Source organism: Chelon labrosus (genome assembly GCF_963514085.1).
Source record: "Chelon labrosus genome assembly, chromosome: 1".
In the NCBI taxonomy this organism is placed as follows: Eukaryota; Metazoa; Chordata; class Actinopteri; order Mugiliformes; family Mugilidae; genus Chelon; species Chelon labrosus.
The window spans coordinates 8,353,403-8,380,199 of NC_140337.1; the positions used below are offsets into that span (position 1 = coordinate 8,353,403).

The 26,797-nt window shown below is 41.3% G+C and overlaps 2 protein-coding genes across 2 annotated transcripts in view; one reads left to right on the plus strand and one right to left on the minus strand.

Moving 5' to 3' along the window:
- Positions 1-512: 512 nt before the first annotated feature.
- On the minus strand, positions 513-6,879 carry ccs (copper chaperone for superoxide dismutase; the record flags this gene model as incomplete). Its single annotated transcript, XM_084549029.1, has 8 exons — positions 513-585; positions 729-832; positions 917-994; positions 1,405-1,465; positions 3,373-3,547; positions 5,582-5,719; positions 6,420-6,492; positions 6,745-6,879. The coding sequence occupies 8 exons, from the start codon at positions 6,877-6,879 to the stop codon at positions 513-515; spliced, it is 837 nt and encodes a 278-aa protein (XP_084405155.1).
- A 13,510-nt stretch (positions 6,880-20,389) lies between these two features.
- Positions 20,390-26,797, plus strand: part of gal3st3 (galactose-3-O-sulfotransferase 3) — a gene marked incomplete at its 3' end in the record, with an annotated part of 33,527 nt that continues 27,119 nt past the window's right edge. The window contains exon 1 of the mRNA XM_084549040.1: positions 20,390-20,564. The remainder of the gene's footprint in view (positions 20,565-26,797) is intronic.

Consider the following 26,797-nt stretch of genomic DNA (forward strand, 5'->3'; position numbering starts at 1 on the left):
AAAATAGTGGGGCTAATTGGCAAAACAATCCCGACACATGATTGATTAATTAACAACACAGGGAATCTCAACATGTCCATCTGGGTTTGTGATACCATTTATCTTCATTTTTATACACAAAATAATTAATTTATTAATCAAGAGAATGGTCTGCTGACATCTTCACCGCCAACTACAGCCTCAAGTATTATCATTCAGGTGGGGGGACTAAAGGCTGCAAGTCATGTAACGTCTGCTGTGACTTGGTGGCAGTATCAAAAGTTGGACTCTTGCTCTTCTGTTGTTGGTCCTTTTATTTTTTGTGGCTTTTTAAGGTGAAGGTGAATTACTTTTCTTTAAAATTTGTCAAAGTGCAGCCATTATCTGTGCTTCTCCCTTGTTCTTTCCCATGTCTCTTTTTGACCTCCGACCTTTCCTACTTAAAGCCAACCCTTTAACCAATCAGTGATCGACCTACTGTATGTACAGTGTCATCACCCGGGGGCGACACACTGTTGCACTGTTGGGCAGCCTCAAGCTAGTATGTCTCTGTAGCCTCCGTGTAAACTGAATTCCCATAAGGCGTCACTCTGCATAAACAGGCAGCTACGCAAACACACCAACGTGGAACCGTAAGTCGCCTTTAAGGCAGACAACTGTCCGTCCATTATAACCTGCTACCAGGTAAAACTGCATCATTAGCTGAATACCATTTTAGCCTCTGTGACATAAACCGCCGTCGTACCCACCTTTCACCAGAGTTTCCTGTCTGCTTGGAGAGAGGGTGACCGCCTCGGCCCAGGTCGTCCTCCCCTGCGTCCACAACCAGTGACCGACCAATCACATCCCACACCTGCAACATCCACATGCGCTCTTAACCTCTGTATACTGCGGCTACTACCACTGTCAAATATGTTGTTTTTTTGTTTTTTGTTACCTTAAGCAGACTGTCCTCTAGTCTAAACGATGCTCTCCCATCTGGTCCAGCGACAATATTTCCCAGATCACCTACATGCTGAAAGACAACACTGCACGTGAGAATTAGACTTCAGCACAAGACGCAAACATGAATACCGCCGATCTATAAGAATAAATACACACAGTCAGAGCCGCAGCTCTTTTAAACACTTCATTGAGATTTTTGGACCTGGAGCAGAGCAGCTCAGAACGGTTCCTGTGGGACAAATATGGGAGTGTGAGAGGGATATCACATCTTGCCTTTGGCTTGCCCTGACATTTTACTTCGTCTCAGGACGGGGTTCTGTCAGAATTTACGACACGAGGCGCTTTTATTTCCCTCACGTTTTGATCCTCTTTCCTGTAAATCCTCAGACACGGCTGATGTAACGTCGGCTCCTCTTATAAAAATGAAAGCTCATATGGAAAGTTATGCTACAGCTCTCTTAAAAAGTAATTAGACCATACCCTTTCAGAGTCCGCTGGGCCGCCGTGTCGTCTCCCAAAGGGGTTATAGTGCTCGCCACAACTGCAAAAACATGAAGAACCTTTCGTTTATTCACACATAAGAAAGTCTGTAAAGCTTAAAACATTCAGCAGTGTGCGTTTAAGTGTGGATGCTGTCAATGTGTCATTTATATTTATATTCAATGAAGTTTTATGGGACACTTTAACTGATGCAATGTTCTCACTTTTAACTCCTATAGTCAATAATCTATATTCTGTTCTTTGGTCGGAAAGTCAATGCCACAAGTCTGTGTATATAACAATATAGAATGAGAAGTCAGCTAAACACTGAATTAATGAGCTTAGAATTTATTGCACGCTGCTGATGGAAAATGGAAGCTTAATGGAATATTGTATTTAGCGTGTGATTGCCTGTAAGCATAAATCATTATGATTTGTTAACATGAAACACAGACCCGCCAAACAGACATCAGACAACTGACAGCAACAAAGACTAACTGTGGCATTGCCTCAAGTTATTTTGTTTTTGTTTGGACCAAAAAGTACAGAATACAGCCAACAGCCAGCTGGTACACACAGCGATCAGGCATAACATTATGACCACCTTCCCAATATTGTGTAGGTCTCCCTTGTGGTGACTCATCAGAGAATGGACATGGGCCTTCTGAGGGTGTCCTGTTGTGTCTGGCAACAGAATGTTGTTAGTGGGGGCCTTTGGGTCCTATGGGTTGAGGGGAGGGTCCTCTGTGGATCATCCCACAGATACTTGATCAGTTTGGGATCTAGGGAATTTAGAGGCCAGGTCAACACCTTGTGCTGTTCTTCATGTTTTTTTGAGTTGTTCCTAAACTGTTTTTGTGTGTGTGTCTGTGTCAGGCTGCATCCTGCTGGGGATGGCTGCTGCCATCAAGGAGTGTCATTGCTATGGGGTGGAGGTGTCTGGTCTGGTCTAGGTGGAGGGTACATTTCTAAGTAACATCCACATGAATGAATGCCAGGTCCAAAAGTTTCCCAGCAGAACACTGAATTGTCACAAGATGGTCAATGTTATTTACCTCTCCTGTCAGTGGTTTTAATGTTGTGGCTGATCGGTGTATGTTCTGCGCTTGAAAAAGGAAATAGCTCTTCATACCAGCAGGTGGCAGAAGTCTGTATTCAGAGCTACTATTACCTGGGAAAAGTGGAAGAGCTGCAAACGGTGCACAGAGCTGGTCTCATGCTGATCAGCTGATCTACGGTTTGTTCATTCTAGATAATCACGTTGTTGTGAAATATTTCCTGTTTTTGAATTTTCACATGAGACCAAGATAAAAAAACAAGAAAAGCCTTCAGTGTTTCCTTCAAACTAGTTGGTTTGTTTACATTGTACCGAACCAGTGCATGAGAAACTGGTTTGCTTTCTCACGCACTGTATCATCTCTGTGACCGACTTGTCATTAAATGTATTCGCCACCTATTAAATATGCAGAATCAGTCTGTCAACACAGCTCAGACTAGTGCCAACAGAGCACCAACACTAGGGCCATGGGCTCTCACCAAGGGCCCGACACTGTCCTACGACTGACCATCAGCTTGGTGTGTCTTCAGTGTGTACATATGGATCCACTTCTAACTACCCCATGTTCCTACAGTAGCCCAGAATGGACCAACCAAACACTGACTCCATTTGAGGATTTTGAGGTGAGGGGTATTTAGTTGGTTAAAGTGACTAGAATCCACTAAATCCCGGAGGCTCATGGGTATTACAGCATACCGTACACAATTCCTCCTGACATAATTAAACCTGGGAGTGTATGTGGCCCAGTACAATCATATCGGCCAGAGCGCTGTATATCACTGTAATCATTTTTAAACGTTCTTTCTTCACATAAAGCTTCCCGAGTCCACGGCAGAGAAGTCCAGTCCCAGCCTGTCAGTGTCCTTCATACTCCACAGCCTGGCGAAACGCTTACAATACAATCGCCCCACCTGAGGCAGTCCAGCGTGAGATCCCCCAGAGTGTGGACATGGAGGCCGTGGGGTCCAGGCACCAATCCGTCAATGGTCCCATCAATCAGACAGCGCTCCTCGGACAGCTGCAGGAAACGCACCACCCCCTGAATCGATCCCACACCAGCCAGCATGGCCACGGCTGCACCCAGGTCTGAAATGAAACACACCGATCCTACAGGACTACTCATGATTTATATGTTAACATCACACATAGATAAACATCCAGACTGTGCCTGGACCTGACTGAGACAGACTGCGCTTCACACATGGAATAAGAATGCATTAAGAATGTATTTCAGGTGACTGCCTGAGATCAGATTGTGTTTCCAGTTTCTCAGTAGACTTCATCTGTGAGCTCAACATGGACATATTCATATAGCTATAGAGGCACACCGTGGGGGCTATCTTAAATACAGACTTCAAATCCTTGTCTGGTTTGTTAAGACGGGGCAAATCAACATTATCGCATAGTGCTGGAGAAATCAGCCATAGATCTATCTGGAGATCAGGAGCACATTTGCATTCACACAGCATGTCACATCTCCTATAGTGGTTCTTTGGCCCTGTTCAGAATTGTATTAACATGAGTGATCTGATTCTTTCTTGCCAGCTTTAAGTACTCATGTTCAAACTCCATTAAAATGCGCCCCCATATGCGTACTTAAGCCACCACTTCCAATCTCAGTTTTGTGCTCTGTATGCAAATCACAACCAACATCAACTGAGGCACAGAAGAATATTATAACAGCTACCTGCAGCCGTTTCAGAACTATGGACAACGCTGTTTGTCGTGCGTGCTCTCAGACACGGGGATGTGGTGCAAATTGTGGGACGGATTGAGCTGTAATGTCTCTGTACGCACAGTGTCGTTATTTATGTACGGATATCCACCCTAATCTTACTTATTTTAGAAACCCACAAAAGCTCAGATTATAACTGGAACCTTGGAAGAATCCATATGCAGAGTATAAAAACAATCTCCAGTAATAAAGATAATTAAAGACCCTGGTGATGGTTAAAGAAAGCCAGTACGGCTACTTTGCGTACAAAATCATGGACACTTCCACTTCAGTAATTAACCACATAATGATACGACAGAAATAACACGTACAGTGGTGTGAAAAAGTGTTGGCCCCCTTCCTCATTTCTTATTGGTTTTTTTTACATGTTTGTCACACTGAAATGTATCAGATCATCAACCAAATTTAAATATTAGTCAAAGACAACACAAGTAAACACAAAATGCAGTTTTTAAATGAAGGTTTTCATTACTAAGGGAAAATAAAATCCCAACCTACAGGGCCCTGTGTGAAAAAGCGATTGCCCCCTAAACCTAATAACTGGTTGGGCCGCCCTTCGCAGCAACAACTGCAATCAAGCGTTTGCGATAACTTGCAATGAGTCTTTAACAGCGCCGTGGAGGAATTTTGGCTCACTCATCTTTGCAGAATTGTTGTAATTCAGCACGAAACACCTTTTTAAGGTCATGCCACAGCATCTCAATATGAATCAGGTCAAAACTTTGACTAGGCCACTCTAAAGTCTTCATTTTGTTTTTCTCCAGCCATTCAGAGGTGGACTTGCTGGTGTGTTTTGGATCATTGTCCTGCTGCAGAACCCAAGCTCGCGTCAGCTTGAGGTCACGAACAGATGGCCGGACATTCTCCTTCAGGATTTTTTTGGTAGACAGCAGAATTTAATGGTTCCATTTATCACGGCAAGTCTTCCAGGTCCTGAAGCAGCAAAACCGCCTCAGACGGTCACACTACCACCAACATATTTTACTGTTGGTACAATGTTTTTTTTCTGAAACGCGGTGTTCACACTACTAAAGGAATGTGGTCACTAATGGCCGAGACCACCTTCATATGCGCTTTGAGATGCTCTTCAGACCTTGCAGTAACATCTATCCTGGTCAGTCCGATTACAAGTGGCCAGCTTAATGTGTGGATGTGAACGTACCCAAGATGCACTGAGTGTGTCCACGTGTGACCAGTGTGTCCATAAATGAAGCTAACACCACTTATGAAGCATATCTGCTCAACAATATCAGCAAGCCCAGTTGCCTCTATTTCACAAAGATTACTACACACATATTAAACACATAGCTGTGAGAATACAAATGCCTAAAGGCTTTTTGTTCTTGCTTTGAGGGTGTGTGTCAGCAGTCCTTTTTGTTCCTCACCTTGCTCTGATCCCCCAATGCCCTTCAGCACGGCCCTGCGTCCGGTGCTTTCTATCAGAGCTTGAACTTCTGCGCTGGTCAGAGACGATTCCACCAACACCGCCTCTTTGCCGACGTCGATGCTGACCGACTTCACCCCTGCAAACGTGTCAACACCAGATGACATTACCGCCAGAAAGAGCGACGACAGAATCATCTGTCCCTAAATGTTAAGATTTGCTGTTTTTCAGTGAGTCATGTCATATTGTCTTCATGTGCTTTGGGTAGACTTTCGAAATAAAACTGACACTTTCCTATTTTCTCAGGCTTTTGATTAGTTACAGTTTGTTTTCCTGTGGTTTACATCAGGTTCTTGGCTGTCTTTGCGCTCCTGGTGTACTAATAATTCAGAGGAAACAACCGTACATTTTGGTAGTTTAGCTAGTGGTTAGTTTATGATTTCTTCAAAATGAATTTAAGCCAGAATTTAAACACGAGCACATATTTAAAACCACTAATTTGTGCAAAAATGAGCTGGAGAAAATGTATTTGTATTTTCTATACTTTAGAGTAAATTATTACAAGATGGCACTTGTTGTTTTATGCATACTAATACTAAACCACACTGTAAAACATTGTAAAACAGTTTTATGGTGTAAACATCCGGACTGCACACTGGAGTGCACAGAAGAGTAAACAGGGACCAAAAAAAAAAAAAAAAGCTGACTCACGTTACAAGTGCAGTTTTCAAATAACTGTTACATAATAGCTGTCACACGCAGATGTGCAAATCTAGCAGGTAGGATGTAAACATGCAGCTTTTACAGTGCTGCTCACAAACATGTCGGCGCTTTCTCACCTGGATTTCCCTCCAGAGCGGCTCTGACTTTCCCTGCACAAGTTTCACATGTCATCTGGACTGCAAACTCCAGCTGAGGAGGAGATAACCGGCATTAAACATCTGCTGCTGACATATTATATATATATCTTTAACCGTGGCGTGTGACGCGGCTCCGTTATCCAACTACGTAGTGTGTCGACGTAGGGTTCACTCGTTTTAATCATTCAGTTGAGGCTGCCAATTAATTAAAACATGTTTCCGTTTAATAATGTCATTACGGGTAAAACTGTGTCGACACGTAACACAAAACGAGGCTAAAAGGTGACCGATATCGCTGCCATACCTTGGTCGGCCTTTCCGAGTCCATTTCGTAACTGCACGCCGCCGTCTGGGCGATAAAAACTGACTTTAACAGTAAACTTCCCAGTTTTCTAGAAGCGGAAACGAACCTGCTGCACTTGCTAATGGGCGCCGCCATGTTTGTGAGGTCAGAGAGAGAGAGCCGTTAGCGCACGTTACCGCCACCACGCGGCGACTTCCTGCCGCTGCAGCTTACTGTTTTGTTTATGAAGAAAACTGTGAAAAATGTCTCTGGTTTTATTTAACAAATGACTGATATTTGTTCATTAATTTGTTATTAAATTAACAAAAAATTGTTTTTAACTTACCGGTCTGGAATGTTTTAAGGAACAAACATTTCAGTCAGGCATAAAGTTACAGATGTTACAGAATAGTTCATTTAAAACTTCACTTTAAAAGTATTCTTTTGTAAACATCTCTAAAAACTTGTCCGTATTATGTATTATTGGCATTTGTTTCTCCTTTGTTTTTATGTTTTTATTGAGGCTAATTTTAGCTTTCTGGATAGTATAATAAAAAAAAAGATAAGAGATAATACAGGACTTAATTTACTCTTGTGGGGAAATTAAGATGTTACAGTGGCAGGGAACAACAGTGCAAAATGCTAAAAATAGAATAAGGTAAGACAGTCATCATATTTTATGAGATGATTATTACTTTTACGGTATTTGTAAACTCAAAATCTGTAATGTAAGTAGCAAATATAGCAAATTCATAAATGTAGTGAGGTGTCACATAAGGGACAAGTAGCTCTTAGACGTACTTATGTCAGTAACTTGATATTTACACCACATCTAGTAGGTGTTGTAACACCTAATAATGAAAATAATGCACTTGTTAGTTCCTCCAAAATTAGTTTGAATATGCTTTCAAATAAGTTTATTGCATTTGTAAATAATCTAAATTTTAGAAAATGTTTCAGTTAAAATAAAAGCAGAATCCATACCTTTAGCTTATTTGATAGTGCTGATGTTCATAGTTAAAATAACCAGACAGGACTGTGTCTTTTTGGTCAAATGTATTGCATGTAACGCCAGAAAAGTCTATTTTCTAGTGAAATCCATTATGCAGCTACAGCACAGCAAGCAATATTTAAAGGATAGCTTCCTCTCTGCATTGCCTTTAATCTCTTATTCAGATCATCATACCACGTTTGTTTCAAATCCCTTCAAGCTGATTTTCATTCTATAGTTGAATGAATAGAAATGTATGGTCGCCTTGAGCCGCAGTTGCCAGTAAAGCACGGCATGTGATCGAGGAGCATGTCTGCACACAGTATATTGCAGCTTTTGGACAAAATCGAACCACCATGAAGGTTGTCGCCTGTAATGATGATTGCTTCCTACAGGGTGTGTTGGCCTCCAGTTCAATTTCATAAAGTGTATAGATTACTGTTATAAAGTCGATCTGGAGATTAAAGTGTTGCCTTCGGTATGGGGAGAGACCACCACTAAGCTGATGACTGGTTTGCAGCTCTTTAGAGGCTCAGAGGAGGCCAGTGTGTGTGTGTCTATGTAATATCTCTGTCATACCTCTTGCCATTTTTTGATAGCTCTGATAAACCACGGGAGGTAAATGATGGCCGTGATACAAAATATGGGTCACAAAGTCTAAAATAAAAGCCTCTAAATCAAACTAAATTTGAGCTGGTACAAGTTACACATATTTGGCTTCGTTCATGTGCGCTCATCTACCGTGTGTGTCTATCCAGAAAAAGAGCCATCATTACATCAAAACAACACCCAGAGGCCGATGTTTTACACAGAAGAAAGTCAAGCAGCGGCTCAGGCAGAACACAGCTTCTTCTGTATCTGGTGGCTCATTGGCTTTGACCTTTGACCTACTGCTGAGTAATATGACCACAGGCTTTAAGAGGGCTGAGCCAGTGTGCACCAGGCTCAAAACACATAAGCACTGCCTTCTAAGTGTGTGTGTGTGCTGAGCGGAGTGACCCACACACACACACACACACCGCCTACGCAGCGTCGGTTAATTTATTCAGTAAATGGGAAACTGCTTAAAACCTTTGCCCTTATGTTGATCCTCCGCACGGAGCTCTCTGTTCAAAGCAGCGGAGGGAGAGCCGCACCGACACCTGAGCCCGAGGAAGGGGGATTTCATTAACACGCATACATTATACAGGTGCAGAAACAAGAGCAAGACTTATATAAGTAACAAAGGATGGAGGAAGCAAAATGAAAGAAGAAGCAAAATGAGGGCAAACAGAATGGATGTAAAAGAAAGACAAAGAGGAAGTGTGTGAATATGTGCGTTGAGAGGGCAGTGCAAAGCAGTGCTGACACAAAGCGTTGACAGACTTATTTGGAACAGTAGAGGTTTTATCGGTACTCATAAATGAGCCCCTATATTCCAAAGAACTGACCTGAAGTCCGTTGTGTTTTCTTATTAAATACTTCAAGAGGGTGAAGCGGCTCCTGTTTCGGTCACCAGTCCAAAAAAGCAAAGCAAGCAAAACTTTATTTTTAGAGTCGGGAAGGGTAGATACAATGTCGCCCTCTGAGAAGTACAGAGGACTTTAATGTGCCCATTGCATACAGATAGACGGACAGATCTAACTGCCAATACGAATGCAAAGACACGTCCACAACAAGACAGGAGCTCGGGAGAAGAGGGTTGGTTTCTGTTGGCTTTGGTGGAGCACATTATGGAGTTCGGCAGATTACTGGACCATAAAATCCAAAGAGACCAACATATAACCAGAGCAAACATTTGCATATTTACACATCAGGTGGGTAGGCAGTAAATGTATCAAGGTGACCACCTGGAGAATGTAAAATAATAAACATATTAGCTGACTCCCAAAGGAAATATCTTTTCGATTTAGCAGCTTAAAGCTACATTTGTTTGCCACTTGTGTATCATTTTGTCTGTTGCCGGTAGCGGCCGGGTTTCGGAAAACACAAAAATGTCACACAAGTGCAAATTTAATCAGCATGTATTTCCAGAACATTTAACCTCAAGAACAGAAAGCTGAAAAGTAGAGGGCCAACCATAGACCCCTGGGGTACTCCATCCGCAATGGTAAACTGTGAGGGTTGTAGGAGATAGAGAAAAATGCTCCCTAACCTCTCCCTAACATGGAATTGTCACCTATTTCTGTTTTTGCTAAGTAATCAATTATAGAAGGAATTGGGGTTTAGATGACACGAAAACCTACTTTAGTAAATAAAACTGTAAGGGCAATCTTCTCAGTGGTGTTGAAAATAGTCTTTATAAGTGATGTAAAGTAGTTTTTCCAATCCACCTTTGATCCATGAGGTATTATTGAAATGCGAAATAGCTAGAGATGATTGCTTTTTAGTAGGCGTCCAAAGCTGTAAACATAAAAGAAGATTTCTAAAAGATACTTCTTTTCTTGAACCGGCCAGATTGCAGAGAAAGAAATGATACTCAGTGGCAGCAGTAGTTATAAACACATTTGGTGCCACACAACAGAAAAAATGTAGTATCTTGGCTGATCCCAAAGGGAATCAAACCGCTGACCCCAGTCGTGCTTTAGCAGCAACACCATCCGCAGCATCGTGACGCTGAATTATTCAGCTTAGAGAGAGGGAGCGTCGGGGCCTGTTAGTGGTGCGAGGGACCCTGCAGAGGTCAAAGTAATGTCAAAGCCCAGCCAGAGCGCTCCACATGTCTGCTGACTGCACCCTGACAGCTCAAATGGAGGGTGAAGCGAAGCGTGTCCGGGGGACGGCAGCAGAGCCCACACCTCTGCGAGCGGACAGAGAGCAGGGGCCATGTTTGTAAAAATGCACGGTCTGCGACTTTGACCTGACTTCACTTCATCTTCATCTTCATCTATGAAAAAAGAAAATACATGAGACACCTTTGCAGCACTCATACTCATTTACACGCTTGTCTGTTTCTTGTCAGTAATTATAAGACATTACTGTCTAATATCCCTCTCATTAAAGCTGGATTGCTCAAAATACAAATACTGATTTAGTTAAGTCAAGGTTCAATTAAAAGAAATATTTCCAACAAACACACTAAAATGTTAAACTGACTGTAAGTTTTAGAAACGTTTGTCATTATTGCTCAAATCAAATCGACCGCAAAAAGAAGAAAACAAAAGAGAGCATCCGATCAATCAGAAAACAATATCGTCCATTCAGCACAACGGTGTCGCGCATTATTGCTGACCCACAAATAAGCTGAAAACAACAAAACAAAACAGTGATATATACCACCAGTGGGGTGTTTAACAAGCTTTGGACAAACTGTACAGCTCATCACGGGGACAATCAATATGAAGAAGAGCAGCATTTCTTAATCAAAGTCTACAGTTCTTCCCAAGCATAATAACCCATATGGGGGCGGCAATATGCTGCAGTGTGGTTCCCAAACACAATAGCCCATTAAATCATTACACCCCTGAGTCCAGATCGTTACTCAATCTGTCTGTCACGATTCAGCAAGCATCCCCAGCCTCACTGGAAAAGCGTAAGAGGAGTGCAATATTATATATATAAAAAAAACCCTGATGGGATTTAATAGGAGCTAAAGGCCAGAAAGCACACGGAGGTCGACAGCTTTAAATTTTCTGCTACTGGTGACTCATTATTAGAGTCTACTGGAACTCTCTGAAAAAAGTGTATTATTATGGGAAATTTAACAACCGTAAAGTTGAAAATAGCGGTAAATCCCTTCAAGCAGAAAACTCACTGTGAGGTAGTTTGGAATAATACACAGAATTTAAATTAATCTGCCATTAGATGAGTCTAATGCTGCAGGATATTGTAGGAAGACACAGCCTGTGTCCCGCTTCACGAGTACAGGGGATAAGAATAGCACAGAAAGGGACTTCTTGAAAGCTGTTTATGGATTTTAATAAATGGTGTTTAGTTTAGACACAGCAAAGGTCTTCACCCGGACTTGAATCTGGAAAGTTCCTGCCGGCAGGAAAGAAACCATTACAGGGGCTGTTGACGAAATTAGCATTGCACTTCCGTAAATGTTTAAGACTCACATGAGATATATAAAAAAAGCAATATGCATGACTTCCAAAAGTTAGTCATCTTGTCTTTTCATCTCTGCTGTGGGTCAAGCTTGAGGTCACGTCACAAATGTATAATTTAACACCATTTCGTCATTTCCTGAGTTTTTTTTCTGAAGCTGAAACAATACAAAGCAGAAGAATTGCAGGAAGAAACAGCAACAGTTGTTTCCAAAACCGCTATGACTGCGTGCCTAATATTGTATAGGTCTTCCTTTTAGTTGCCAAAACATCTCTGACCCGTCGATGGATGGACTCCACTAGTCCTCTGAAGCTGTGACATGGTATCTGGCACCAAGACGTTGGCAGCACTTTCTAAGTCCTGCAAGTTGTGAGGTATAGCCTCTGTTGATCAGATTAGTCTGTCCAGCTCATCCAACAGATGATTAAGATGGGGGAATTTGGAGGTCAAATCAACACCTTGAACTATTCCCGAATAACTTTTGCTTTCTGGCAAGGAGCATTATCCTGTTGAAAGAGGCATTAGACATCTGGAAATACTATTTCCATGGCAGGATGTGACGTCTCCCGGCAGAACATTTCCTAAAGCATCATACGCAAAGATGCCTAGCCATTGCAATTCGGCCGTTGTCAAAGTCACTTGAATCCTTCCACTTTCCCATTTTTTCCCCTGATTTCAACACATCAACTCTGAGGACAAACGGTTCCCTTGCTGCCTAATGTATGCCACCCACTGAGAGGTACCATGATAACCGGTGTTATTCACTTCACCTGTCAAGAGACAAAGTCCAACATTCGTGGCAGGAGTTGTGGTATGTGATGTTGCACAGACACATAGTTTGAATGGGAGGAGGTCAGGGTGGTGGTGTGGGCCAACAAAACATTGAGATCACGGCTTGTTTCTCATTGACAGTCAAAACTGCTTAAATATTTGTTTCCTATAGCTTTTTTTTTTTTTAAAAAAACTTTCTTTTTATTGAGTTTTTTCAGTGACACACAAAACAAAATTCAAACATATAAATATAAAGTCCACAGTGATGTAAAATACCTCCGTACAGTCCATAAGGTCACCGGAAAAAAAAACATAATAAGTGAAAATGAAATAAATGTATATTTACACAGAGAGAGAGGAGCTCATGACCCAGAGCAATATTTCAGTGTCCCAATGCAGATAAATAAAAATAAAAAATATAAATGTTCCCACACAGAATATCCATTCAGTGGTAAGATCACCTCTCATCTAGGTCGTCCCTCCATTTCTTCCAATATTGGTCACCTTTTTCAGTATCGTATCTCAGGGAAAATGTTAACCTTTCCATGTTGTGAATTGATTCAACTTTCCAGTCTGAAATTGCCGGACGCTCCATGCTCAGCCATTTCCTTGTTATTGCCTTTTTGCTACTTGCCAATAAAAGTCGTAATAGGTATCTATCTTGTTTGTTTATTTCAAGAGGTATGTTTCATAAGTATTGTGGCGTGCTCAGATGCCACTGTGGGTTCTTCAACAGATAATCACTCGGACAGCGATGACTTTTAGTTTCTTTATTTATATCACAACCTATGCACACATTCCTCTGTGTCGTTCGCAGGCGTACCGAAGTTCTCTCGCTGCCGACAGCCGTGTGTGTGTGTGTCTCTCGCTACTGTGTTAAAAGGAGAGAGTAATTAGTCTAACAGGATGCAGGTGTGCAAATCACTCTCACCTGGTGCTGCTCTCCTGAGCCCTCTCCACACCTCTCTCCTGCAGCTGATGCATCACGCCCCCTCCACAGGTATATAACACTGAAACTGAGATCAGGTTTCAAACTGATTATTGACTCAGTTGCTGCTATAACATCTTTCCCATATAATAAAATTATGGGAGAATCCAAGATATGTGAAAGTGGGCAGCTGATGCATTACCAAACATTGTCCTTGAGCTGGGTTATCGGTCTGTAAACTTTTGATTCTGGGCGTTATAGAGAATCTTAGCATGTTTTTCCCGGTGAACTCCCTCCACAGATCTGAGCTAGAGGTAGTGGACAAAGGAATACTAATATTTAATCAACCATTATCAGTTAACCATAAGTTAGCTTCTTTTTCCCACCTTGATTCAATACACAATGTGGAGAGACCTGGGGCCTCATGTACGAAAGTTGCTTAAGTACAAAAACGTTACGTAAGTACTCGCTCACGTAAAAGTTCAGATGTATCAAGAGTGAAATGTCCGTGAATTTTGTACGTCCCTACGCCAAGGACGTGGCTGGCGTAAGTAGGATTCTACAGATATCGATCCTTTGGCGACACTTAGAGGTGATGCCGGGAAACTGTCATCAATGTGAAAACTATTACTCCGACCGATCGGGACTGTGCCAGGAAACATTTTCATTCGATCAGTGTGCAGATCATACGTGATGCGCAAATGCAAGTAAACATTGTGGCAGCGTGCCAAAGAGCACATTTTACGCATCTCCACTCCAGTCAGTAGCGTCTCCAATTCTCTTTCTGTGAAGTTCTTCTTCTTTCCCGTCTTACTCATTCTTATGTTTTCGTTTTCTGATCGCGCAGAGATGGGAATCTCAGGTGCAGAGTCAATTTAAATATAATTTCCATATTTAAAATGGGCGTGAACATGGAGTTGCATATTTAAAAGGGGCGTGGACGGGGAGGAGTCGGGTACGTTCAATCGGGATGTACAAAGGAAATGTGCTTCGAAATGCTTCTAAATCTGAGCTTACGTCACGATTTAGAAGGAAATCTACGCAACTCTTAGTACATGAGGCCCCTGGAGATCAGTTTTCTGCTCGAGTTTCCTTTATCCCTCTATCAGGCTCGTTCCTTCTTCTCCAATAGTTTTGATGTTTTTATTAAAATAATCTCTCAATTGAAAATATCTGAAGAGATCCTGTTTCTCCATATTGTGCTTTTTCCTGAGATACTCAAAGGAATCTAAGACGGTAGTAGTAGAAATTTTGCAATATGAGGTAATACCTAGGTTTGTCCAATGTGTAAACCTGCTGTCCAGTATGGCTGCATTTCTTTCAAACAGAGTCTTTGAGGAATTTGTACCATATATTTAGAGGGGTTACGATCCAGTTAGTTAGTTCATCAACCGGTAAGTACTTTTTCAGGAGGGTTTTGTCTCCCAACACAGATGGGAGAGGTCACGCATAAAATTTTGTTCTAACTCCTTCCACATTCAGGATCACACCAACCGACCAGGAAACACAGCTGTACCGCTCTGTAATAATCTTCCAAATCTTCCGCCCTTATCTTTGGGCTATTGTAGTGTCTAAAATCATATCCATGGTCTTTGTTTTGCCCAGATAAAAGTAGATATCAACCTATTCCATTCATTAAATTGCTTTGGTGGTATCTCAGTTGGCAACAACTGGAAGAGGTACAGGAGACGGGGCAGCACGTTCATCTTAATTCTGTGTATCCGGTTGTACATATTTGTCAGTAATAAGGCCCAACGACTTAAGTCTGCCTTGATGTCAGCTGTTATAGAAGTATAATTGTGGTCATAAATGGTAGTTAAATCGTTCTGTATTTGTACTCCAAGGTATTTAATTATACTATCTGTCAGTTTAAATTTACATCAATCAATCAATCAATATTTATTTGTATAGCACCTTCCAGCACCCAATGGTGCACAAGGTGCTTTCCAGGGTAAAAACAAGAGCAAAAGCAATATTACTAAAACATAATTAAGACACAGCTGCAGCGCACAAAGGTGCACAAAGTGCATTCAAGCGTAAAAACAAGAATAAAAGCAATACTACTAAAACAGAATTAGAACGCGACTATAACATAAAGGGGGCAACAGTCCCAGTTAGTGGCTATGTGTGAAATGCCAGCCTGAATAAATGCGTTTTTAACTCTGACCTAAAAGTTGTGAGCTTGTTGGCGGATTGAATGTGAGCTGGGAGAGCGTTCCACAGTTTGGGGCCTAGGACGGCAAAAGACCGCCCCCCTAAAGCCTTGTAGTTGGACCTAGGGATGATCAAGGTGGTGTGATCTGCGGAGCGCAAATTCCTTACTGGGTTGTAGAGGGTTACCAGTTCAGTAAGGTAGGCTGGGGCCAAGCCATGAATGGCTTTAAACACAATTAAAAGGACTTTGAAGTCCACCCTGTACCGCACCGGGAGCCAGTGAAGGGAACAGAGGACTGGTGTGATGTGTAAGTGTTTGGAGGTGCCTGAGAGAACGCGTGCTGCTGCATTCTGTACAAGTTGGAGCTTTTGGAGGAGAGAATGGTTAAGCCCAGCATAAAGGGCATTGCAGTAGTCGATCCGCGAGCTGATGAAGGCGTGAATAGCCTTACATGTTCTATAAATGTTTTTATGTGGTTTCAGATTCAAGGATAGAGTTTGGGTTTTATGTAAATTTACAGTATAGGGGCAGTATAGGGAGTTCAGACATCCAATTACCTGATGGTTAAAGCCAAAATGTTTGAGAACCAAATACAAATATTCCCTTTTATTTATTTATTCATCTGTTATGTCTTGGGTCATTATTTTATTCTGCTCTGTTCCTACTAACGGTAAATCTAGAGATTGTAAGAAATCTGATACAGCTACTGATTCAGCTGCCTGGGGTTGTGAGTATAAGTTCTTAATAAGTTTCAAATGAGAATTGAATGTCTTCCAGTTCGTGATACATCTTATCAGTCTGTGGGTCCCAAGGTTTGTGAAAAAAAACCCCAATGCAAGCAGTTTTTTAGATTAAAGGCCATTTTCATAGAACGTTTGCTTGATAAACTTAACTCTTTATTCTATCTGACATTCGTAGGCTATTCAAAGTTTGTTTTGTATCTCTGATTTGGTTTAGGACATCAATATCATCATACTTCATATGTCTGATTTCCAGGGATTTTAGTTTCGCAGTCAGATCATTAATTTGCTTCTCTTTCTCTTTCTTCTTATGAGCTGACCACAATATAAGTTTGCCCCTAATAGCAGCCTTGGCCGCATCCCACAATGTACAGGGAGACACCCTCTCATTATCATTAAACGACATATACTCTTCAAATTCTTCCTCTGTATATTTTCGGCACTGGGAGTCATTTAAGAGGCTGGTGTTTAGTCACCACAGAGTCTCTTTAGGTCTGTTATCTAAATGCAGTGTCAAATATACCCCCGCACGGTCTGAAATATCTCTTACCCCGATTTCACATTTTATAATCCAGTGTCTGTCAGTTTTAAACACAAAAAAAAAAAAAAAAATTCTTGAATACATGCAGTGCGAGTAAAACACTTCTCGGTCGGATGTAATTCTCTCCATACATGCAACATGCTTATTTCTTTAAGCAATTTTATAGTGTACAAAGCTTCAGGTTTTATGTTTCTTGTTTTACTTGTAGAATCCAGGGTGGGGTGTAAATTAAAATTCCAGTCTCCAGCGCCTATCAGCACACCTGATGCTTCTGTAGTTATCCTTTTTTCCTAACCCTTTTAACTGGTCATTTATTAGTCCCTGGTGGTCAATAAAAAATCAGTAATGTCACTTCCTTATTATCAATTAAGCCTTTAACCAACAAATAACACCCTTCTTTACCTGTGATTTGTGCTGCTACACCCCTTGTATTTCTCTTCTCAAACAAGGAACAGTATGAGTTCCTAAACCCCATCCTACTCAGTTTCTCATGTTCAATATTTGTAAGGTGAGTCTCTTTGTTTCCTATAGCTTTCAAGGTTCAAGGTTCAAGGAGTCTTTATTCAATTCAATTCAATTCAATTTTATTTATATAGCGTCAATAACAATACAAATCGTCTCAAGACGCTTTACAAAAACCCGGCCTGAAACCCCCAGAGCAAGCCTGAAGGCAACGGTGGCAAGGAAAAACTCCCTTTTAACAGGAAGAAACCTCGAGCAGAACCCAGCTCATATGGAGGGACCCATCTGCCTAAGGCCAGCCGGGTACAGACAGAAGAAAGAGAGAAGAGAACAGCAAAGAGAGAAGAGAAGAGAACAGCAAGATAAACATACATCTGTCATAGATACACATATCTGACTAAAGCGTACATGTGGAATCTCATGATACAAACTGATGATGTTACATGACAGTTTGAAAATGTAAGAGGAATCATAGGCAGGTTGGAGAATTGTTCATTCAGGTAGGAGTGGATAACTGCAGGATTCCATGAAGACTGGGCAGGCTGATGAGACCACGACAACAGATGTAGTATAGAGCTCCACAGGAAACACACCACTCCAGGCCAGAGATACTCACAAGAAGAGGGGGGAAGAGGGGGGAAGGGGGGGGGGGGGGGGGGGGGGGGTCTTTAAGGCATGCTTGGAGTTTAACCAACTGATTAGTTTCATCTGGTTTCATAGATAAATATAGCTGGGTGTCGTCTGCATAGCAATGAAAGTTTATGCCATGTTTTCTAATAATCTTGCCTAATGGCAACATGTATAACGTGAAGAGTATTGGTCCTAGCACAGAACCCTGAGGAACTCCATAACTTACTTTTGTATAAGTAGAGGAATCATTATTGACATGAACAAACTGGAATCTGTCAGATAGATAGGATTCAAACCAGTCTAATGCAGTTCCTTTAATCTTGACCTCACTTTCAAGTCTCTGTAGTAAAATATTATGATCAATAGTGTCAAATGCAGCACTAAGATCTAGCAGAACAAGTATAGAGACAAGTCCACTGTCTGAAGCCATGAGGAGATCATTGGTAACTTTAACCAAAGCTGTTTCTGTACTATGATGAACTCTAAAACCTGACTGAAACTCTTCAAACAGACCATTCTTGTTTAAGTGGTCACACAACTGATTAGCAACAACTTTTTCTAGAATTTTGGAAATAAAAGGAAGGTTGGAGATTGGTCTATAGTTGGCTAAAACATCTGGATCTAGAGTGGCTTTCTTGAGTAAGGGCTTAATTACAGCAATCTTAAAAGACTGAGGCACATATCCTGTTAATAAAGATAAATTTATCTGGTTCAATATGGAGGTGTTAATTAATGGAAAAACTTCTTTGAGCAATTTAGTTGGGATTGGATCTAGAAGACAGGTTGATGGTTTAGATGCTGTAATTGTTGAAGAGAGCTCAAGAAGATCTACTGGGGAGAAGGATTCCAGATATTGATAAGGTCTTACAAAAGTTTCTAATGTCGCTGTACTTGCATCTTTAACAGCTGTTGGAAGGATGCCTTTATTGTCCCCGAGGGGCAAATTGTTCTGCAGCCAGCAGTAACAGACACAGTCAACAATATTAAAAACAATGTTAAAAAACAACAACAAACAACATCAAGCACAGAAGACAGAATAAAAAGTCACTTATTAAGAAAACCTATGGCAGCAGGGATAAAAGATTTCTTGAGTCTGTTTGTCCTACACCTTGGCATAATATACCTGCGGCCCGACGGAAGCAGCACAAACTCACCGACCAGGGGATGGTTCAGGTCGATGAGGAGTAAGCGGGCCTTACTTAAGGTTCTGTGCCTATACAGGTCAGACAGGTCATTGAGGCTAATGCCTGCGATTTTGCTGCACACTTTTATTATGCCCTGCAATCTGTTCCTGTTCTTGAGGGAAAGTGAACCATACCAACAGACAAAAGAAAAGGTAAAAATGGACTCAATAAAACAAGAATAAAACATTTTCATAAAAGTGCTGTCGACATTAAAACTCCTCAATTTCCTTAAAAAATACATGCGTTGATGGGCCTTGCTACAAATAGCATCAACATGGTCATTAAAAGTCAGTTTGTTCCCAGGTTCCTTTGACTATTTACTTTAACATATTTACTATTTTTGTATGTATCTACTATTTCCCCTACTTTTCTGTGTGCTGTATCTTATCTTTTACCAAACCATGTAGCTTTCTCTAGCCCTAAAATTTTTACCAATTTTTTATTTTTTTTTTATTTATTTTTTTTGTGCATAAACCTCAAACCATATTACATCACACAGAAGATTACATTTTCATTAGTTGTAACGATTCTGGACGGAACAGAGCTTCTGGTGGGGATATCAGATATGGGAAAAAAATGCTTAATGCTGAAGGGCATTACAAACAGCATGATTTTTGTTACTTCACAACCCACAGTGGTGCGGCAGGGGAACAGTTTGCGTGGGGGTGAAAAACGAGGTAGATCCTTGCATCCATGACCACGCTGGAATAATGCATGAGGGGAGGCCCTATTCATTGGGTTACCTGTGTGGCCCGTGCATCACTAATGTGTCCCGTTTGCGGTGGATTTGCATTTGACTTCTCCGTCGGATCAAATTTAAATGAGCAAGGGTGCACCAGCAAGAAACAACTTCATCATACCAGAACGGGACAAAGGGAGTCATTACGGGAGAAGGACATGTGTCGCTTAATGCAAGTGGAAAATTATATTAAAGTTACAGCTGAGTGAGTTTCCGAGGATCGTGCGCGCACGTTTATTAATGCGTGCGTGTCCAGCAGTACGCACCCTCTCAGCACAAAGGCGCGCATTGGTTTATGACAGAGAGAGGGAGGGAGAGAGAGAGAGAGAGAGAGAGAGCGTCAGAGACATCCCTCTCCCGATTTGTTTCACGAGGAGTCGAGAGGAGCCTCCTCCGTTGACAGACAAGCAGATCTGCGCCGACACCTGAACAATCACCAAGCCCTACCGACAGCAAACAAGTGAAGGAGAGCCATCTGAAGGCGAGGGGGAGAGACGGGAGGCTTTTCTTGTAAATTAAGAAGAAGAAGAAGAAGAAGGAGGAGGAGGAGAAGAGAGGAAAGGAGAGGAGGGAGAAGCAGGAGCAGGCAGCCGGCTGGCCGGGGCACGCAAGCCCGTCTACAGTGAGGAGAAATCACCGCCGTCACATCACAGCACAGCTCCGAGATGACAAAGGTGGGTAACGGTGCGCTCCTATTGTCTGTAATAACAGAATCCCTGTCCTACATGGCCGCTTTAATCCCAGCTGTAGTGTAACGGTGTCTGACGGGCTGTAAATATAAAAGAACACGGAAAAAAAACTGGCATGTATCTGTTTGTTTCTATTGTGCCCGCGCTCCTCTTTCTGACGTGTTCGGGGACAGTTACGCACCGACAGCCGCTCCGTTTCAGTCATTTTCTATTTGCGGGACGCCCGCTGACACTTTCTCCTCAGGAAAACGCATTCACGGCCGCCGACATGTGTGCCGCTTGGAGATGCGCGGCGGAGTGATTTCATTCAGCACGACCCCAAAATCTAACGTGATCTGGCCCACATTTCACGGTGTGGGACCTCTTGAGCGGATTTTTTTTATTTTTTTATTTTTATTTTTTTTTTGCTGTTGTCCGTGTCCTCTAACAAGCATCGCGTGTGTTCCGTTGGAGAAGGGTGATGGGGAGAGATGGGAGGGAGGTGTTTATCGTCTCCTTGAGCGCCCGAGGCTTGTCTGGATGATTGATTCCGCCTGTTCAATCAGATTAAGAGCGTGTGAACACCTATGCCGGCAAATTAATTAAACTGCGCGCAAAGATTAACCGCGCAAGATTATCAGCGTGAACCATTTAGTGCGGGGAGAAGAGGGCAACAATTAATGACAAACTATTTATATCTCCAGCTTTATTCACTGAATGTAGTAAGCCCAACTGTTGCACGAGTATATGTTCAATATTTTCCACAGATCGGATCGGATTCCTCTCCATTAGTTGATTAGTTTGGGTGAAACTTTTTCCGTTTGCTCCGTTTGATGATGCAGGATTAATTAGATATTTTGTCAGGCCTGTCAGTCAGGTCTGTATGTGCAAGCTCTATCTCGGAAGCTTCTTAGTGTCTTAGTGATAATAAAGAGTCTTAATGAGTGCAAAGAAAGAAAGAAAGTAAAGTATTAGCAGCTGATTCATAAAAACGGCTCTGTGGTTCGTGCACAGGCAGTTCATACATTCAGGAATTAAAGACAAGGACAAAAACAAAAACCTTTTAAGGTGGGTTAGAAAAAGCAATCAGGAGAGCATCGGAGGTGGGATGCAACAATTGTCACAACTGATCCATCAATCCAGACGATGATTATGCTAAAAAATAAATAAAAAAATGCCACCGTTTGTTTAGTTATGAAGATTTGCTCCTTTTTGGCGGGCTCTAGCCTACTCTAAAAGAGTGCGAATGCACCTTTTTGTTTCACCTTTTCTATCCAGCAAATATCAGAGGAGAAAATAGAAAAGGAGGGCGCAGGTTGTTGTTACAGCGCCGCGCGGCTTGAGAGGGAAGAGGTCAGGGTGGCTGGACGGGTCGATGAAACGTCGGACAAAAACTGCTCATAAAATTAATTTAACCTCGATCTCTGTCTTTCAATAACCATGACAAATCTCTGGTGGTAAGTAAGACAAAACAATAGGAGCAGTGTCAGAGGAGGTGTTGTAAGATATTGATTAAACTCGAAAGTGGAGCAATGTGCTGGATCTAGCGCATGAGATATAAATTTAGCTCATTTCCATCTCCTGCAATGGCGCCTTTTCTTGTCACCTTTTCTATCAAGCAAGTATCAGAAAGCAGAAAAGGAGAACGCGGGGTGATGATATAACAGCTGCACTGTTTGAAAGTTCGGAGGTCAGGGTGGCTGGATGGGTCAACAGAACATTGGACAAAGACAACACTGGTTGTTTCCGACTAATATTTAATTTAACCATTACAAGTGATTCATATTTTTTAGTTATGTAATAATTTTGTACCTAAAAGCCACTACAGGGATCTTATCTTACCTTTTCTCTGTAAATGTTCAAATATTTTGGGTTTTGATCGTTAATCGGGCAAAACAATTAATGTAAAGACTGTGAAGGCACATTTTCTATTTAACAAATCATTATAAACATCTGCACACTAACAAATCTTGATCCCATTATTTCTTTTATTTTATATGGTCGTTACAAGAACCTGACCAAAACGATAAAGGAATACCTTAACCCCTTAACGCCTGAATTGATTTTTCAATTATATAAAGAAATTAATTATTTGTGTTTTTGCTTACCACTCCGACCGGTCCTACGAGAAACTAGTGCTTGCAAGGAATTTTAGGAATTTTTTGAATGTACACAAACCGGCATTGGAGTATTACATGCGTCATTTCGGCTGCAGTCGGAAACAGTGTGTGGCGAATTCGCGACACTAGGCGTTAAGGGGTTAAAGGTGTTGTCTAATTATCTGAGATCGTTAGTTGTTTCCTGAGCGATGCCTTTACACTCAATTTATGAGTCCACTGCTGCTCCTTTCTACATGTCTATCTCCTCTCTTTCTGTCTCCCTCGTCCTCTGTGTCTCTAGGAAGTAGGTTAGCAGCAGGGAGGGGACTTAATAAACCCTTTTGCGGCAGGTCATTTACAAGCACAGACCTGAAAAGGTTCCCTTTTTTTTTCCTGGCATGCCCAGAAGAAAGCCACAAGACCGAGTGATGAATGTGTTCCCTGTTTGGAGGATAGCAATGCAGGGGAATAACAATGGAGGCGAAGGGGGTTAGGACGGTGACACACGCACACAGGCTTGAAGATATGTTCGCGCTCAAACACACATGTGCACAAAGCTTCTCAAAAAAAGTCAATATGACAAAGTGTGTTGTGCTGGCTTAGATTCACTGCATGGCTGTGTTAAACTTCATCACAAGAGTCTTTGCAGACGGATTGCGACCTTTAAAGGCCGATGCCGTGAGAAAGGAGTTTATTTATACAGCATTAGACTATGATATACAACTCTGTGGCTGCGTGTTGTACGGTGTCCCTGAAGATGGTAGTTTTCAGGCCCTGAGACAAAAAGACACCACTGTTTACTGCTTTCCTGGAAGGGAAAGCAAAAACTCAGGTTTTATGCAAGGTCAAAGGTCACTTGTTTTGTCAGACTTCCCACATTTGAGAATCTGCAAATACAGACAGAAAAAAAAAGTCTTTTAATTCGCCTGGACTGGTTATTTAACCTTTATTTAGCCTGTTAAGGCGACTTAAATGAAATTCTTATTTGTGATGATGAGAGATGGCAAGAAGCTAAAAGCCAGATTTTTAGGAAAATAAATGTCAGAATTTTGCAGAGAGTAACAAAAATAACCCAACAGCAAGGAAAGGTACTTGACCTCACTTGAGGACACAGAGGAAAAAAAAAAAACCACAGGTAGTTTGACAGGGCGTGCCATGTTGATACTCAGGTTTCAGGGCGCAGGAGGATGTGGTTTGTCGCCGTCAGTCCACCAGGATCGGCAAGTCTTCCTGATGCGTATTAACGGAGGTTAATACTCCGCTGCGTGTTGTACAGTGTCCCTGAAGATGGTAGTTTTCAGGCCCCAAGACTCAGATTTGTAGGTGTGTAACACAGATTCCTCTATTTGTCCAGGTCACATTCTGACAGATGTTGCCTTAAAAGGTTTGCCAGTACAGATAGTGTAGGTACCTAGGCCCCTATGAGCAAAAGAGCCTGACCCCTGAGAAGACAGCCCTTAAAACAATGAGCTTCTTTTAAGGAATGTATTCACTAAAGAGCACAAGACACTTCTTACATTTTTGTTGTTGGGTATCAGAGTCTCGTATAGTTGAAGCAACTGACTGATTAGACAGTCAAGAGGCGTTTTTTGTCATTAATTAAGTCATTTTGTAGGGTTGTTGTCACAGCAAATAATGTAACAAGCAACTAATGTTGCCTTTAAATGATGTTGTGTTTACCGTGTTGTCACGTGTGTATGAACAGCGCCTTGGTGTGGTATTTACAACTTTACAAGTGCAGTTTTTATGCGACATAGATAGATCGATAGATCGATAGATAGATAGATAGATAGACAGACAGACAACTTTATTGATCCATTTGGGAGGTTCCTGCAGGGAAATTGAAGTTTGCTGAAGTTCCCAGGATGGATTGATATTTATTATTATTTTATAACGTTATAACAGTTGCCTGACAGCATGATTTACAGCTGATGTTTCCACCTCTCTGTGTATAAAACCTCTCGTGTAGTGACCACCATAACAATTAACGATGAACAATAGAACAATTACTTTGCAAGTATAGTTTTTATGCGAGATCAACGGTCACAAGTTGTGACGCGTTTGCTGAAGTTTTTCCAGAATGGATTGATAAATATTATTATTCTATAACATTATAACAGTTGCCTAACAGCATGATTTACAGCTGATGTTAGCACCTCTCATGTAGTGACCACCATAACAATTAAGGATTTAGACATAAGACATAAGACATGTTTATTGATCCCACGTATGGGAAATTTCCTTGTCACAGTGGCGCGGAATTTGGCAAAAATATCTACAAAAAACACTAACTAATTTGACAGGAAGATTTCAAAATACAATAACAAATTAGAAAAATATATACAAAAAATAACAACACTGCAAAATATATTGAGAAATAGAAATATAAAGACATTCTCTATATGGATGGAAATTTGACAAATAAATACTGCTAAAACTATAAAACTATGAGACGGTGAGGTAGTGATTTGTGCAATATAAAAACGGAACACAACAACAGCAAGTGCAGTTTTTATGCGAGATCAACGGTCACAAGTTGTGACGTATTTCCCGAAGTTTTCAGAATGGATTGATGTATATTATTATTTTATAACGTTATAACAGTTGCCTAACAGCATGATTTACAGCTGATGTTTCCACCTCTCTGTTTCCACCTCTCTGTTAACATCTCTCTGTTTACATCTCTCTGTGTAGTGACCACCATAACAATTAACCATGAACAATAGAACAGTTACTTTGCAAGTGTAGTTTTTATGCAACATCAACGGTCACAAGTTGTGACGGGTTTGCTGAAGTTTCCAAAATGGACTGATGTATATTATTATTTTATAACATTATAACAGTTGCCTAGCAGCATAATCGTTAACTTAACAGTTAACGATTAACCAGCGTTTGTCGCCGTCAGTCCACCAGGATCGGCAAGTCTTTTTGATGCGTATTAACAGAGGTTAATACTCCGCTGCGTGTTGTACAGTGTCCCTGAAGATGGTAGTTGTCAGGCCCCAAGACTCAGATTTGTAGGTGTGTAACACAGATTCCTCCATTTGTCCAGGTCACATTCAGACAGATGTTGCCTTAAAAGGTTTGCCAGTACAGATAGTGTAGGTACCTAGGCCCCTATGAGCAAAAGAGCCTGACCCCTGAGAAGACAGCCCTTAAAACAATGAGCTTCTTTTAAGGAATGTATTCACTAAAGAGCACAAGACACTTCTTACATTTTTATTGTTTGGTATCAGAGTCTCATATAGTTGAAGCAACTGACTGCTTAGACAGTCAAGAGGCATTTTTTTGTCATTAATTAAGTCATTTTGGAGGGTTGTTGTCACGGCAAATTATGTAACAAGCAACTAATGTTGCCTTTAAATGATGTTGTGTTTACCGTGTTGTCATGTGTGTATGAACAGCGCCTTGGTGTGGTATGTACAACTTTGCAAATGCAGTTTTTATGCAAGATCAACGGTCACAAGTTGTGACGAGTTTGCTAAAGTTTCCAGAATGGATCGATGTGTATTATTATTTTATGACGTTATAACAGTTGCCTTACAGCATTATTTACAGCTGATGTTAGCTGCTCTCTGTTTACATCTCTCTGTGTAGTGACCACCATAACAATTAACCATGAACAATAGAACAGTTACTTTGCAAGTGTAGTTTTTGTGCAACATCAATGGTCAAAAGTTGTGACGCGTTTGCTGAAGTTCCCAGAATGGACTGATGTATATTATTATTTTATAACATTACAACAGTTGCCTAACAGCATAATTCACTTAACAGTTAATGATTAACCATAGTACCTGGACTGGTTATTTAACCTTTATTTAGCCTGTTAAGCCGACTAAAAATTAAATTCTTATTTGCGATGATGAGAGATGGCAAGAAGCTAAAATCCAGATTTTTAGGAAAATAAATGGCAGAATTTTGCAGAGAGCAACAAAAATAACCCAACAGCAAAGAAAGGTACTTGACCTCACTTGAGGACACAGAGGAAAACAAACAAATCATAGGTAGTTTGACAGGGTGTGCCATGTTGATACGCAGGTTTCAGGGTGCAGGAGGACGTGGTGTTAGTTGCCGTCAGTCCACCAGGATCGGCAAGTCTTTTTGATGCGTATTAACAGAGGTTAATACTCTGCTTTGTGT